Raw genomic sequence first — 17,082 nt, 5'->3', positions numbered from 1 at the left:
TAAAATAAAATAAAATAAAATAAAATAAAAAAAACGACAATGCAGAGAATTCAAAGGGCCTATCCTTCCACAAGAACACCAAAAACCAAGCTAAAACTGTCAAAATCAACTTTGTCGGTACTCCAGAAAACAGTCCAATGTTTACAGCAACCAGGCAAATATTGAATCCAGAAACAGGCAACTTAAAAACAGTAAAAGACCTTTGCAGCATTTAATCTACCTTTGCCCCACTCCAACCCCCTGGGTCAGCAGAAGTCTTGAAGATGGCAGTCCACATTTCCAGCATGGGAACTTGGTCTCTAATTTCACAGGGAACAGAGCAGATCTTGTTCTCAAAGAATCTGGTTTTCTATTTTGATCTGTCTGACATTAAGTATATGACTTTACTTCACCTAACTCAGAACTCTCTCAGAAAGAAAGGTGGCTGCATAGAAAGTGATCCTGGTAACACTTCTCCTGAGGGCAAAAGACTGCAGCTAAAGCCAACAACAGACATACTGAAACACTGGAAAGAAAAGCGCGGAAGAGATATTCTTTGAGGGGAAGTAAGGCATTGAAAGCTCTGGCATATACAAGAGAATTTAGAAAGCCAAATGCATGCCCAGGGAAGGATACATGCTCAAAGAAGACCTGAGAAAATACTAAATCCTCAAATTCTTACCTCTGGCTGATGTTTAGCCTCAGTGAGAGAGCAGGAAGTGGAGGCTAAGGCAGAGCTGTGAAAAGCTTAGCTAAGCACTGAAGGACTTTGCTAACTCAGAGCCAATATGCAGAGATGGACAGATTTTATTTTTATTCCTTCCTTTTATGGCTTTAAATATTCAATAAAATCTCCATCAACACACCAACTAAACAAATTTAAAATAACAGAGAGTTCTGATACCACACAGAACAAAGAATTCAATTAAGTAGTTTATAAAACAGACAACAAAATAGATTAGAAAACTCACCAAACAATTAAACAACTACAACCCACAGTAAGAAACAAAAATAATAAAGAGAAAGAAAATTTGTTTTACAGAGCTATAATATTCAAAATGTCAAGTTTGCAACAGAAATCTATGAAGCATGCAAAGAAGATGGTATAAGCAATTCACCCACACACATAAAATGAACAGAAAGTGTCCTGGAAGAAGCAAATTTGGAACATACTAAATACTTCAATCGGTTGTCTTAAGTATACTCACAGAGTTAAAGGAAATCATGGACAAGGAATTAAAGGAAACCAAGAGATTATTGTCTCAAAATTTGGGAATATCAATAAAGACACAGAAATTATAAAAGTAATCAAACAGAAATTCTGGTGCTGAACAGAACAATAATTTATCTAAAAACCTCACTAGATAGTTTCAGCGGCAGATATGTGCAGGCAGAAGACTCACTTCAGCATTTCTTATAAGACAGGTCTATTGGTGACATATCCTTCACCTTTGATCTTGAAGGTAAGTATACTGAAACTATCCAGATGGACAAGCAGAAAGTAAATACTGTGAATCTATGCAGATGAACAAGCAGAAAGACACAAGAATGAAGAAAAATTAACAGGGCCTAAGAGAACCATTGCATGTAACTCAACTATATGTTTCTATGGAAGACCCAATTTAGATACTAAGACAAAAACAGGTAATAGGTTGAAATTGAGAGGATGAAAAAAGATATTCCAGACATATAATAACCAAAAAAGAGGTATATGTCTTAGCTAGTGCAAAAGAACTGTGGAATACCATCAAGCATACCAAATATGCATAACAGGAGTTCCTAGAAGGAGAGGAAAAAGATAAAGGGGTAGAGAGATTATTTGAAAAATAATAGCCAAAGAGTGCTAACTTTGATAAAGGACATTAATCTATACATCCTAGAAGCTTGATGAGCTCCAAGGAGGATAAATGCAAAGAGATCACCAACAAAACATGCTATAATCAAACTGCTGAAATACAAAGACAAAAACAGAACTTTGAAGGCAGCAAAAGAGAAGCAACTCACCACATAAAAGGGAGCCTCAATGAAATTATTATTAACAGCTGATTTCTCAGAAGAAATTATGCAGGCCAAAGGCAATAGAATGACATTTTTAAAGCGTTCAAAGCAAACATAAATGCCAACCAAGAATTCTTTATACAACAAAACTACCCTTTAAAATATAGGTAGAAATTAAGAAATTTATAGATAAACAAACAGTGAGGGAGTTTGTCACCAACTGACCTGTCCTACAAGAATGCTAAAGTGAGTCCCTCATGTAGAAAAGAAAGGACCACAGTAACTCAAGGCAATATTAAGAAATAAAGAACACTGATTAAAAAACAACTACATGCAAATACAAACGCCAGTATTACTGTATTTTGTTTGTAACTCCTCTTTTTATCCCTATGTGATTTACAAACCAAATGCATACAACAAAAATTAAAAGTCTCTGTTACTGAGCACAGATGTAAAATATAATTTATAGCCACAAAATAAAAGAGGAGGAACAAAGTTGTACAGAAACAGAGTTTCTGTATACAGATGTTCCTGCACTTATAATGGGGTTACATGCCAATAAACACATTTTAAGTTGAAAATATCATAAATTGGAAGTATGTTTTCAATTTATAAAATGTTCAATTTACAATGTGTTTATCCAAACATAGGCCCATCATAAGTCAAGAAGCATTCTGAATGTGTATCACTTTTGCACTGCTACAAAAGAATAAACATAATCAGTAAAACCACTGTGACTCAGGGACTATCTGTACTATTAATGCTAAGTCGATATTAATTCAAAATAATTTGTTGTAAGTTTAATGGGTCAATTGTAAACTCCAGAATACTCATTTTATAAAAACCTAAAAGGAATTGAGAAACCAACAAAAACAAAAAACACACACACACACACACACACACACACACACACACACACACACAAAGGCATATGGAGGAAATGGAGAACAAAAAAACAGAAACATGAAAAACAAAACAAAATGGCAGGGGTAATTCCATACTTACTGATTATTTCAAATGTAAATAGATTAAAATCTCCAATTAAAAAACAAAAAATTGGCAGAATGGGTTTTTTAAAAATAATTCAACTATATGTTTCTATAGAAGACCCAATTTAGATACAAAGACAAAAACAGGTAATAGGCTGAAAGTGGAAGGATGGGAAAGATATTCTATTCAAAAAGTAGTCAAAAGAGAGCTACAAGTCTTAGCTAATGCAATGAGACAAGAATAGAAAACTAAAGGTTTACAGTTAGGGAAGGAATAAAACTGCTCATAGATTACATGATTGTGCATATGGAATTTTTTTAAAAAAATCAACAAAAGCTTCTAGGAACTAATAAGCGATTATACAAGATTTTCAGAATATGAGGTTAAAGCACAAAAATCAGTATCTTTCCTATATTCCAGGAATGAACAAGTAGATTTTGAAATTAAAAGCACAGTATCATTTGCACTAGCACCCAGAAAATGAAATACTTGCATATAAATCTAACAAAATAAATACAAACTCTATAGGAGAAAAACTACAAAACTCTGATGAAAAAAATTCAACTAAATAAGTGGATACATATTCCATGTTCATGGATAGGAAGACTCAATACTGTCAAGATGTCAGTTCTTCCCAACTTGATCTATACACTGAGTGCAATCAAAATAGAAATGCCAGGAAGTTATTTTGCGGTTACTGGAAAACTGATTAAAGTTTATATTGAGAGACAAAAGTCTCATAATAGCAAACACAATATTGTAAGAGAATAATGAATTTGGAGGACTGACAATACCTGACTTCAAGACATACAATAAAGCTATAATAATCAAAACAGTGTGGTTATTAGGGAAATAATGGATACATGGATCAATGGAATAAAACAGAGAGCCTAAAACAGACCCAAATAAATATATGAAACTGATCTTTGACAAAGGAGCAAATGCAATACAGTAGAGAAAAGATAATCTTTTCAACAAATAGTACAGGAACAGCTGGACAGTCACATGACAAAAAATTAATATAGACAAACACCTTAAACCAGTCACAGAAATTAAATCAAAATGGATCATAGACTTAAACGTAAAACACAAAATGATAAAACCCCTAGAAAATAACATAGGAGAAAATCCGATGACCTTGGGCATGTCATTTACTTTTTAGAAGCAACACAAAGACACGATCCATGAAAGAGAGAATTGATAAGCTGTACTTCAGTAAAATTAAGATCTGCTCTGCAAAAGAAACTGTCAAGAGAATAAAAAGACAAGCCACAGATTTGGAGAAAATAGGTGCAAAACACATATCAGATAAAGACTTACCCAGAATAGACAAAGAACTCTAAAGCTCATTAATAAGAAAACAACCTGATTATTAAAAGCAGTCCAAAACATTAACAGATATGTCATCAAAAAAGATAGACAGATGAGCAAATGAAAAGATGCTCTACATTATATGTCATGAGGGAAATGCAAATTCAAACAACAATGAGAAACCATTACATACCTATTTAAATGGCCAAAATCCAGAACACTGACAACACCAAATGCCAGCAAGAATGTGGAACAATAGGATCTCACTCACTGTTGGTGTGAATGTGAAACGGTACTCTGGAAGAGAGTTTGGCAGCTCTAGAAAAGGTCACAGTGTGGGTCAGTGTCTGGAAATGAATGCCAGAAAACACAGGACAGGAAATCTCCAAAATCTCCAAAGCCAGGACAAATCACAAAGTGCCTAATAAGTCATGAGTTGCTGTGTTCTAAAGGCAACCAACAGCTGCTAAAGGGCTTTACTTAGGCAGCTCAGTGACATGATCATAATCATATTTTAAAAAGCAAACTCAACTCTGGTAAGTAAAATATGAAAAAATGAGCAAGTCCAAATCCCTATCCTTACTGTCATACACTATTGGTAAGAGTCTATATTGATATAATCACATTGAAAAATTGTTTGGCAGCAATCTACTGAAAAATCTGAACACATGCATATTCCATGACCCAGAAATTACACCCTTAAAACGGTATACTTACGTCCATCAAAAGCCATATCTATTATTACAATATTCTAGGAAGCACGATTTATGATAGCTAAAACATGGAAACTACCAAATATCCATCAACATTAGAACAGATAAATCACTTAGTATATTCACACAATGGAATATCATACAATAATGAGAATAAACTATTCAGAACTGCATGGAATAATAGCAGTGAAGTATACAAACATAATGTTGAACAAAAGAAACCGGACACAAAAGATAAATACTGCATGATTCTATTGATTTCAAGTTGGAAAAATGTCACTATCTGTAAGAAGTCAGAAAAGTGTTACTTTAAGGGGTTAGAAACTGGAAGGGGACACAAGAGGGGCTTTCACTATTATCTCTATGTTTTCAGTCAAGGAAGCCAAAATTCGTAGGTAAAATTACTTACAACTAGTAAGTTGTGGAAATGGCATTCAAATCTATGCCTGATTTTTAAAAATACATAGCCATGGGCAAAAAATGACCTGGAGAAACTGTCAAAGTGTTCTGCAACCAATGTTGATTGTCCTGTGCCTTTATGCACACTTACTCCACTGCCAATAGTGCCTTTTCTTCACTGTACTATGAAACCCATTCCCAATCTCTCCCCATATACTTAACAGACTCAGTAACCAGGTGTTTTGTCTCTCTCAATACATTTTTTTAAAAAGATATATATATAAAATGTATAGAGTGCTTATTAAAATCAGGCATTTTATTGGTCTTTTCCCAATAAGGATAAAGGGATTCCAAGATATAAATAATCCAAGGTCACATGTCTAAAAAACATTAAAACTAGAATAAAAATCAAAACATTCTGAATGCAAATCCAAAGCTCCTTCTATTATATTATGTTTCCGTCTTTCAGCTTATCTTATTGCTGATAATCTATTTGTCTGCTTTGACCTCAAAATTCTTATCTCTTTGGAAGCTAAGAGTCTCTACTTACCTTTATAACATCTGTCCTAAGCCAAGTGCCCAGCACACAATAGGTACTCAACAGGCATTTTTTTAAAAAGAACTAAGTATAGTAGCCCCCACTCATTATCCACGGTTTCACTTTCTTCAGTTTCAGTTAATCACACAGTCAACCACAGTCCAAAATATTAAATGGAAAATTCCAGAAGTAAACAACTCATAATTTTAAATTGTGCACTGCTCTGAGTAGTATGATAAAATCTCACATGGTACAGCTCAGTCCCAACCAGGACATGAATTCTCCCTTTGTCCAGCTTGTCCATGCTATAGACACTCCCCATCCCTCAGTCACTTTGTAGCCATCTTGCTTATCAGATCAGCTGTCATGGTATCCCAGTGTCTGTGTTCAAGTCACCCTTATTTTACTTACTAATAACCCCAAAGTGCAAGAGTAGTGATGTCGGCAATTCAGATACATCACAGAGAAGCCATAAAGTAGTTCCTTTAAGTTAAAGGGTGCAAGTTCTTGATTTAATAACAAAAAACAAAGGTATGCTGAGCTTGCTAAGATCTACAGTAAGAGTAAATCTATCCAAGAAATTGTGAAGAAGCAAAAAGAAATTTATGCTAGTTTTGCTGTTGAAAATGTTATTGGTGAGAAAATGAAAAAGACACTATTCTGGAAAGTCACAAAGTTTATACAGCTATGCTTGTTCAACAGAATAGCCATTACTGACAAGTAGCTATTGGAGACTTGAAAAGTTGCTACTCCAAAGTGAGATGTGCTGTGAGTGTAAAATACATACTGGATTTCATAGACAACAGTACAAATGTAAGACTGTAAAATATTTCATTAATTATTTAATAATCAGAAGCTAAAATTCTAATATTTTGGAATAAATTAAGTCCATTTTATTATTAAGTTAATTTCACTTACTTTTTAAAGTGGCTACCAGAATATTTTAACTTACATCTGTCATCTTTATTTCACGTTACATTTCTGTTGAACAGCATTGTTGTAGGGGCCTTTTTTCTCCTCACTCAAGGACATAATCTAAATTGTCCCTAATTGAGACTATTAAAATGCACAGTGTAAACAGCCCATATAACTGCCATCATTTGTCCTGGGTTCCACATCAAGAAATGAATTTATCATTCTTTCTTCTTTTGCACGAGTGTTTTAAGACTGTGTCAATATTCAAAGAACATATTCCAACCTTTCCAATGTGCTTAACAATTAACCTTGATATCACCATTGTTTAAGTGACTGCTGTGGGTCTGAATGTTTCTGTCTTCCCAAAACTCTTATGTTCAAATTTGTAGTATAATACAATTATTTCTGTTTACCTTCACAGACTGTGACAGTCTTCCCTCCGTTCAAACTGCTTGCTTCATGTCTCTTTATAGGAAATGTTCCTCTTGTCTTGTTAAACTCATACCCTCTTCTTAAATCTCCTCCCAAAATTTGTTTTTTAACCAAGGAAGAATGCTTCACAGGAAATGTTATTCCCTACTCTCATTCCGGTTTACTGTTCCCTGTGTGTAGGCACTATCAATAAATGTTGAAGGAAACGCAGAACTGCATCAAGCTGCATAAACCCACATATGTTCTTTGCTGCTAAGAGAAAAAGAAAAAAAATTGAAAGTGCCAAAAGTGTTTGTTTTCTGGAGAGGAAAAAATTAAGCAGGAAAAACTTTTAGAAAGTAAGCTACACAAAAATTTTTTACCTGTTCTAACCAATGGAGAGCCAAGAAAAGTTGGAACAGAAACCACAATGTACATTCTTCTCTGTTACGGACTAAATTATGTTCCTCCAAAACTCATGTCTTGAAGTCCTAACCCCCAGTACCTCAGAATGTGACTCTGTGTGGAGAAGGGATCTTAAAGAAGATGATGAAGTAAAATGAGGTCCATAGGGTGAGTCCTTAATCCAATATGACTACTATCCTAAAGGCAGTCCTAGCAAAACTCATGCTCTCCTTTCTGAAAAAAATGTAGACTTAAAATTGTTTAAAAGGCAGAATGAATCTTTTAGTAACTGGACAAATATTGTGTCAAAATAATAAGCATACAAAACAAAACCATCAATCCGATCTGATACCTAAAACAAGCAAATGTAGCACTACCGTGTTCCTAATGCTTACATTTAGCTCAAGCCACTAGGAGAAACAATCATAACAAATGGACAGTCCTTGAGTAAGAATTAATACCGGACCAACAGTGATATTTTCTCATATACTTTCAAAACATACACACTTGAATTTTATAATTCACATGATTTTGCTTTGTTAATGTCAGGAAAACAGCATGTTTTTTATAAGCTGTATGATATTTTCAAAATCAAAACCAATCTTCTCAAATACTACTTAATTTTAAAAGAGGAAATAACTCGATTTTCTTTAATGATAAGCTGGCATCTCAACACAAAAGGGTCTGCCAGAAAATCAATGCTATATAAGACATACATCAATTTCTTAAGCATTGATACAAAGTCTTTCTCTGGTCTTTGAAGTAGAAACTACGTCTTATTCATCTTATCCTGAGCGCTAGGAATTACAGTCTATTATTATTAGCAGCATTATGTTCTATAAAGCCCACACAAACACTGAATCAGCAAATACTTGACCAATGCTTGCTCCTAGTGGAAATACAAGGTTAGGTTCCTACAAGCCTTTAGTGACATTTTCATCAACCAATCAGTACATAACCTTACTCTGCACATGCACATGTCCACAAATGACAGTGAAAGCACTGTGAGGATTGGGGTTACAAATCAATTTTAGTGAGTAAGCAAATGAGCAAATACAAAATTCAAAAATAATGAGAATCAAGTATACTTCCACACACTAAGCATTCAACATATGTTTCAGAATCAAATGAACAGACGGATAAAACCATTATCTTACTGAGGTGCTTTCATTACTTCTAGTAATTTCATTATTTTGATCGCATCTAAGACACTTACATGACACTGAATCTTCCAGCTGTTTGCTAGCAGAACAGCAACCTGAGTCTTTGGGAACCACATCTGTTCTCTGCCTTGCTTACTTTGCAAAACAATTGATTTCATTATTTATTTTACTAGATCTTTGCTGATAAATATGAAAATACTGGAGAAGCACACACCATGAAATTCTGTCGGGAAACCTAAGAATTCAAGTCCTGCCAATAGACTGGAATGAGAAATTACACACCACTTAGGCGTCATCAGTGAGATACTCTAAACATCCCTATGCTTGAGAGCCAGTATCATTGCTATGGATAATGCTATCTTAGTGAGACAGGCCAGAGTTCCTAAGACAGTTCTCTCCACATTTTGTTCTTGGAGAGATAGTTCTCTACTTTGTGACCTTAGCCATTTTAACACATTGTGACACTCTTTGGAAGCATTACACTTCACCTCTTAGGCAAACCGATTTGGTTTTTAAAAAGAAATCCCCATTCATAAGTGTTTAGTACCAGTTGACCTGACTGTATTTATTTTCTCATAATCCACAGTCATGCTACACTGTTTGAAGCTGTGCTGCAAATACTTCAAAAGTTTCTATTCACTTGTTCACACTATAGCTGTTCCACTTCAGATCATTCGTTACACAGCCCCCAACTTGCTATGCTGCTGTCAAACATCTTGTTCCTCCACTTTAACAGCTGCTAATTCTTTCTTAACATTTAGGAGCCAAATTGTCCCTAGCGACTAAGAAATACTATGAGTAGAAACACAGGCATCTAAGCTGTGCACCCTACTAACATGAACTTACTGCACAGAACAGTGAAGCACGGAAGAATTGTGTCCGCTTATCTTTACATCAGAGAAAGATTTAAACATGGCACTTCCGCTTTCTTGAAAGTTTCATGTATGTATGTCACCTATTACCTCTAAAACTCTAATTTCCTTCCCTAATACTTAATCTTTTCATGAAACCAAGTTTAGTGCTTGAAGAAAGGTGGCATTATTATTCTGGTCTCCACTGCAGCATTTAATTTAAAACAGAAAATTCTAATTATCAATGATGACTACCAAGGTACTCTTAGTTCTACCATTTACAGAATTATTGAAATAAGGCACTTAACATTTCTATGCCTCAATTTCCTCATTTGGAAAATGGAGATAATAATATCTACACCTCATACATGAAAATTGCTTTAAAAAATTCAGAAAATGTCAGCTCTTATTACCACCTAAGTATAAAAAAATTAGTTTATACCTAGTCAACAAAACATTCATCAAAAGATACAATATGACATTGTTATAAAGTGGTTTCTGTAAAATACCTTAATTCAAAAATGTCATTTTAACAATTCAGTGGCATTTCTAAATTCCTAAAATACTTTCTTTTGCTTCCTTGGTAACAAAAATGTAAACATTAAATAGTCACTCGGCTGGGTGCTGTGGCTCACTCCTGTAACTCCAGCACTTCGGGAAGTCAAGGCTGGAGGCTTGTTTGAGCCTTAGGAGTTTGAGACCAGCCTGAGCAACAAGGTGAAACACTGGAGGCTGAGGTGGGAGGACCATCTGAGCTCAGGGAGGTTGAGGCTGCAGTGAGCCATGATCGTGCCACTGCACTCCAACCTGGGCAACAGAATGAGACCCTATCTCAAACAAACAAACAAACAAACAAACAAAAAAGCAGTAATCCTCAGCTTTACTTCCAGTATGTCTCACCGTTCTGTAGAGTGCTAATTGTAATCCACAATTCTCACTGCCAACTTTGTTCAAGTAGCGTTCATGTTAAAATTTCAAGTTTAAATGACAATGCAAAACTTGCTGTATTTCACTAATCTGAGCTAATCTCATAATTAATTATGAAAAATTTTATATATAATATGCTAGGCTATTTAGATTTTCAAGTCTTTCATCCTGATATGGGCACTTTGGTCTACCCTTTTCCACAAGGCAGCCATAAAATTACAGGTTTGTAATTATCTTCATTCTTTAGGACTTCATAAGGAGCCAATAAAACAATTAAACGACCTTTTATGGAATAATGTACTGTGCAGACTTTTCACTATGATGACAATTTGGCCGTAGAGCATGTTCACCTATGTCTGGATTTTTTTTTTTTTTTTATCAGTAGAGAGAATGTGTTTGGCATATGCATTAGTAGACTACTACTAGTGTTGAACAGTTCCATCTCATGAATCTAACATTTTTCATATTTCAGTATAAATGCCAATAAGTAATTGAGATAAACAGCTTGTCAGGCATTAAATGTTACTGAAATGACCCTCGTCTACATTTAGCTTTCCCCCTCCTCATAGATTTATTAAGACAGGGTTCATTGTCCAAATACTGGTGTCAGAGTTTAAGAGCTTATATATGAGACATATTGAACTCTGCCTTTCATCAAATTTGCCACACTTACTTTTTCACCAAAAAGTGCCAAATTCAAAGTCTTATAAGACTGGTCATAAAATATGATGTATAAATGAATTAAACGTATTTTTGCTAGCAAACATCATTCCTGCCAAACAACTCAGAAATAATACCAAACCATGTAAACAGACAGGAATCTGGCCTACAGTCAAGAAAAGCAATTAAAAAAAATATCTCAATAGCTGCTTTTTCAAACAAAGAGTCTTTTCCCCTGCTCTGGCACAAAATTCAGGAAAAGAGCCAAGGTGCTACTTCTCAGCCCTTTGACATCAGGGGAAGACTGTGTGCGTCAGCCGGCCCAGTAGGGACCCCTGGCTTATGACAATGTGCCATGTGCTTCTTATCTTATCAGCTTATAGTGCCTGGCACTTCGGCCATTACTGTGTGAGCCCTGGAGGAAGGAAAGTGTAATTGTGAGAGTGTAGGTTAAAGTTAGGAGCTAAGCAGGTTTTAGCAACTTATTAACAAAACAAAGTGTCCAACATATGGCATTAATAATAATAAAAGCCTCCGCCTTCAAATTCAAACTTAAGAGAAAGTGAGTTTTTTTAAAGGGATGTTCTAGCTGCATATGGGAACCACTTTCCCCTCCTACTTATGCAAATAAATGTCAAAGTTGTAGTTTCAGAACACTGACTCCATTACCTTATTAAAAAAAGAAAAACAGCAATTTGTTAGAAAATGTACGTGTGCCTTTTATATTAGCTCTACTAAAAATGGTGCTGGGGCAGTGAAACCCCATCTCTACTAAATATACAAAAATTAGCCAGGTGTGGTGACAGGCACCTGTATGTAGTCCCAGCTACTCGGGAGGCTGAGGCAGGAGAATGGCATGAACTCAGGAGATGGATCCTGCAGTGAGCCGAGATCGCACTACTGCACTCCAGCCTGGGTGACAAAACGAGACTCTGTCTCAAAAAAAAAAAAAAAAAAAAAAAAGTGGTGCTTGGGGATTGGGAATAGGTTAACTGCTTTCAAATGCTGGCCAATATTTGCACCTCTAAACACAAGGCAGGGGAGAGAGTTCCAGCCACTTAGGTGAGTGGAGCTCAGTCACACCAGTGAATCCAGGATTGAGGGATCCAAAGAGAATCTGCTAAAGACAGAAACTGTCTCATAAAAACTATTTCACCTCAAAATTAATTTTCAAAAAACCTATCCTTGACTTAAAATCATTTTAAAACAACTTAAAATACTAGAGAAATGTCACACTTGCTATTTGAAAACTCATCTGGTCAACGTAATCAACACATTCTGAATGACAAAAATAAGAGTTTTACTTACTAGTCTCGGCTCAGACTGTACATTAAAAAGCTCTTTATTAAAAGTGAGAATGCATTTATACCATAATTTACAAGTATCTCAAACTAATACACCTCATAAACTGTCATCCTGGTTATACAGCTAATAAAACAATAGATTTCTGATATTACATTATAACTGTTTATTATTTCCTCAAGCTTACCTGTTAAAACAGGATATGATTCATTTGCTCCCTGCTACTCCTCTATGTGGGTTAGAGGTCATGCCGTTATAAACCACGAATAAGTAGAAAAATTATTTACTCCCTCCTGTGACAAAATTCCCCTCTCTGGTGACACCATCCTATCCTTACACCTCATTCTTCCTTTCACTACTTTTGAGTCAGGTATTTGCCCTCAACTGTACACTGTGGTCCCTGTTCATCTAGTTTCTCTCCCATATGAATTAACTTTGCCTCACTATTGAGTTTAAAAACCATTGCCAATTACTGCAATAACACCTCAGCAAGCACTACAGAATTCTTTGCTTAGTCCCACCCTACACTAAGGAAACCTAATCATTCAAGTTTTGTGACCTGCATTTCTAACTGGTTAGAGAAAAATGCAGTCGTGTCAATTCTTTTCCGTCTCTTAGATGGATCCCTATACTGATCCCACAGCAGCCGGACCAAGACTGTTCCATTACTCCTAAGCATCTGGAGATGGCATGATCACCCTGACACATGACCTAGCCTTTTGTTACTCAGAGGATCCTTTATTTTTCCTCTGCAATGTTTCTCTGAACCTCTACCCACTTTCTAGCTTCTCTCCTAACTCAGCTGGCTCTCTTTTTTGGTTCTTGATTCCTTAGTTTAATTACTCACTTAGTTGTTTCCCCTTTATGTCTCATGTCTTCAAACTCTCCTTACCCCTTTTAATGGAAAGATTTCTATGACACTCATACTTCCACCAATCCTGAAACATGGTTAACAACAACAAAACGTCCTTCACACCTGGTAAACCCACCACACCTTCTATTTTTCTTTCACCATCAAAGTCAAAAGAGTAGTCCAGTGCTTATTTTAATGTCCTTAATTCTAATTCATGCATTAATCATCACCCAATGATTTCATTCCCCATAACTGCACTAAAGTCATTTTTTGGTTAAACCAAATTTCCAAATTGCTAAATATCATTATCGCAGTCTTCATCTCCCTTGGTCTCAGTAGTATCAGATATTGTTAACTAATCCCTTAGTTTCTTGGAAATTTCTCCACATAACATAGTAAAGCAGGTCATTTATCCAATAATCAATTTGCCTAAAGCAAATATGTAACCACCCTATGAAAAATAAAGGGAAAAATCACCCAACTAGAACATCACAGAAATCCTCAAAAGCCATTAAAACTAACCCATCCCAGAATGAAATACTGTAAACTTTTTTGGTGCAGTGAAACCCTGCCAATGATACTGTAGGGGTCTTGAGTGAATGCTGGCACCAAAAAGACTCAAGGTGTGAACAAAACAAAGTTTTCATCAATTGATAATTTTAATGAATTGGCAGATCAAAATAGAGCTACAGAGTACTAGTTTGCTTCCTGTCTATCTGAATGTCCCTTCTAAATTTCTTTTGCTGGCTTAGTGTCCTCTACTCACCTGTTAAATGTTGGGATTTCCTCTCTTCTATCCTCATTCTACATTCTTTTCCTTCAAAGTCTTCTCTACCCCCATCTCTTCAACTGTAACATCTCTGTGGATGACTTCTATATCTATACCATTAGCTTCTAAACAAAAACAAAACAAAAAAATCAAATAACTAACAGATAATTCTCAGCATGGCTACACCTTAACCTACTAGAATCTTCTCCCTCTTCTCCTTCTCCTCCCTCTTTCATATCCCATCTCTTTAAGTGAAATCATCCTCCTCTTAATCACCTAAACTAAATATCCCAGTCATCCTCCAATCCGCCCTCTTCTTCAATCCCTAAATGCAAATCACTGATTTCTGTCAACTGTACCTTCAGTGTTTCTGCCTCCTTTAAACCGTCTTCATTCCCACTGCCATTGTCTTTGTTCAGACAGTTAGCCATCATTTTTCCCTCTCAGGGAAGGTCACCATCTCCAGCTCAGAATAAATCCTGATTTGCTAAATCAGTCATGGTAATACCCTCCTTCCCTGAAAGTTGTTAGTTTAGCTCCACACAGAAAAGTCCACTCTTCTTCCAATGTGCATACCAGGCCTACAGCCAAAGAGCTGATCTTGCCACCATCAAAACAAAGTCCATTAGCAAAGTGGGAAGGGTAAAGAAGCAGATCCACGGGCGTGAGTAACTGAATCCATCAATCCTGGAGTTGCCCTTCCTCAAAGGCTCATGTTTTGTGATGCAAATTTTCCCTATTGTTTAAGTAATCTGAAGCACGGTTTCTGTTACTTGCAGCCAAAAGGTGCTCTAACTGAGCAGACCCTTGCCAGTGCACAGCCTTCTCCCTCAACTTGCTTTTCTGGTTTCAGGGCTCCTGATCAATCTTTCTTCACACTACTCTACTCTCAGAAGCACTCTCCTGGGGGATGCGGAGTGATCCTTGGAACCAAAAGTCTGTGACCAGCCCATGCCCAGCTGGCATTCCAAGACCTTCCAGGGCAGCACTCAACACTCCATGCTCAAGAAATTCTGAGAAGTCTTCTAGGGCTTCAGCACAGCAGGAAGCTGGGACCACTCAGCTGCTGAATGGGCTGCAAAGACCCCATGCCCCCAAGGGCACAGGCCACCCCCATCTCTGGGTGCCAAGCCAAGGAGCTGCCAATGGGCTTTACACCCACCGTTCTGGAGTCCACCTGAGGCACCCATCCACCCCGGGTCCCCTCACTCTTGGAGCTCCCCACACGTGGGCCCCCTGCTATGAGTCCCGGCCTCCCTGCCGCCATCTACTTCAAGACTGGATTAGAGCAGCCCTCAGGCAATCAGCAGCCACAGTGAAGGTGGCACGTGACAGGTGGGCACAGGCACTTCTGATGACATCATGCCCACCCCAGAAACTCTGCCCACCTGCTTCCGGCCTGGGCTTCCTTGGACGGGCGGGAAACTTCCTACAGCTGGGGAGGGCCCAAGACCCGAGTCCAGCAGCTAGAGGGCGCAATAGAAAATACACAAAACTAGAGAAACCCGGGAAACTCTCTAAACATGGACCCTGCCATTCCTTGCACCGGGTCACCTCTGTGGCATCTCCACAGGCCTCTCCTCTCCCTGGCTAGAGACAGGAACCTGGAGCGCCCACTGGATGAGCCATGACCTTGAGTTCAGTACAAGCAGGAAGTTCCCACTTTATTCAATCCGGACCGACTTCCGGTAAATACAGGGATCCCAATTGTGGGCTGAATCGCCCAGATGCTCAGGGCTGCCAACCTCAGCCTAAGGGAAGCCCAGCATCTCTTTTAGTTCAACAGACAGCAGCTTTTCTTCTTCTCTGGATGGCTGCACTGTCAAGAGCTTTTGTTTGATTCCCCACCCATGACAAATTAAGTCAAGATTCTGTAAGGGTAAACTTACTCCTCCCCACAGTCCCTACCCTCCCTGAAAGAATCCAGAAGTATTGTTGACTGTTATAGATTACCTTTTGCAAATGCACAACGTAATGAAACAACATGATAGGTGCAAAGTCCACTTTAACCAAAAGAACAACACTCTGTTTCAGATTTTTATTTTAAAAAATCTGATCAGTTCCTCACTGTTCCAGAACAAAGAAGAAAAACAGAGTATGGAAGCATCTCCACCATCTGGCCCCAAACAACCTTCAGCTTCCGCTATTCTCCCCATTCCTATGGTCCTCAAGACTTCCATAAAACCCACACCTATACCTCAACTCTTTCCTACTAAATGCATTTGCCCTTTTTGGCCACCAAACTCTTTTTCTGTTTTTTTTCTTACATGGCATAATATAAAGTCAGTCTCTCCAATTTATTTCTACCCATTTCTGCCTTACTGTCCCAACTGACCAAAAGTCAATCATGCATGTATTGGGCCTTTGATTAAAAATGATAAAATAAAACTAGTGCTTGCTTCCCTTAAGAGAAGATAGACCACAAACAGCTACAAATCAGTGGGATAAAAAGTGTAATAACTGTACATAAGGTCTATAGGAAAAGGAAGAAAAGCAACAGACTAGGTGAGATACTAAGGTCAGAGAAGCTTCTCACAGACAAATGGACACCCAAATTTAGCCTTGTAATCCACTAACAGACAAGATGGAAAGGGCATCCCAGGCAGGGGGAACAGCATATACCCTCCCAAGAAGGCATGAAGGATCAACCTTTTCAGAAATTCAAAAATTACATATGATAAAAGGCATGTGGAAGAGGTGGAGGATAGGTGCTCAGAGTAAGCAAAGGCAGTTTAAGGATACGTATGCCATGCTAAGGACTTCAGAATTTTATTTGTAGGTGGATGGAAATACGCAGGATTTCACTTTGAGAATGATATAAGCAGATGTGGATTTTAGAATGCTCTTTACTCCCATCAAAAGAATTGATTGAAGCCAGGAAATGCCCATTAGTCAGCC

The 17,082-nt window shown here is 37.2% G+C and overlaps 1 protein-coding gene across 6 annotated transcripts in view; it reads right to left on the bottom strand.

Annotated features, from left to right (window-relative positions):
- PDE10A (phosphodiesterase 10A) overlaps positions 1-17,082 on the bottom strand; it is a 702,663-nt gene that overhangs the window by 252,301 nt on the left and 433,280 nt on the right. Inside the window, exon 1 of one of the 6 annotated variants that reach the window (XM_017869548.1) lies at positions 14,182-14,346. The exons of the other annotated variants lie outside the window; for them this stretch is intronic. Within the exon in view, the coding sequence (XP_017725037.1) occupies positions 14,182-14,218 (37 nt within the window). The 5' untranslated portion in view covers positions 14,219-14,346. Of the gene's footprint in view, positions 1-14,181; positions 14,347-17,082 lie in introns of those variants that run through there. 6 annotated transcript variants of the gene reach the window in all.

The sequence above is a fragment of the Rhinopithecus bieti genome, unplaced genomic scaffold (assembly GCF_001698545.2).
Source record: "Rhinopithecus bieti isolate Rb0 unplaced genomic scaffold, ASM169854v2 scaffold_3948, whole genome shotgun sequence".
Classification (NCBI taxonomy): domain Eukaryota; kingdom Metazoa; phylum Chordata; class Mammalia; order Primates; family Cercopithecidae; genus Rhinopithecus; species Rhinopithecus bieti.
The sequence above is the reverse complement of the archived record's forward strand: the minus strand, read 5'-3'. Positions and strand labels throughout refer to the sequence as shown.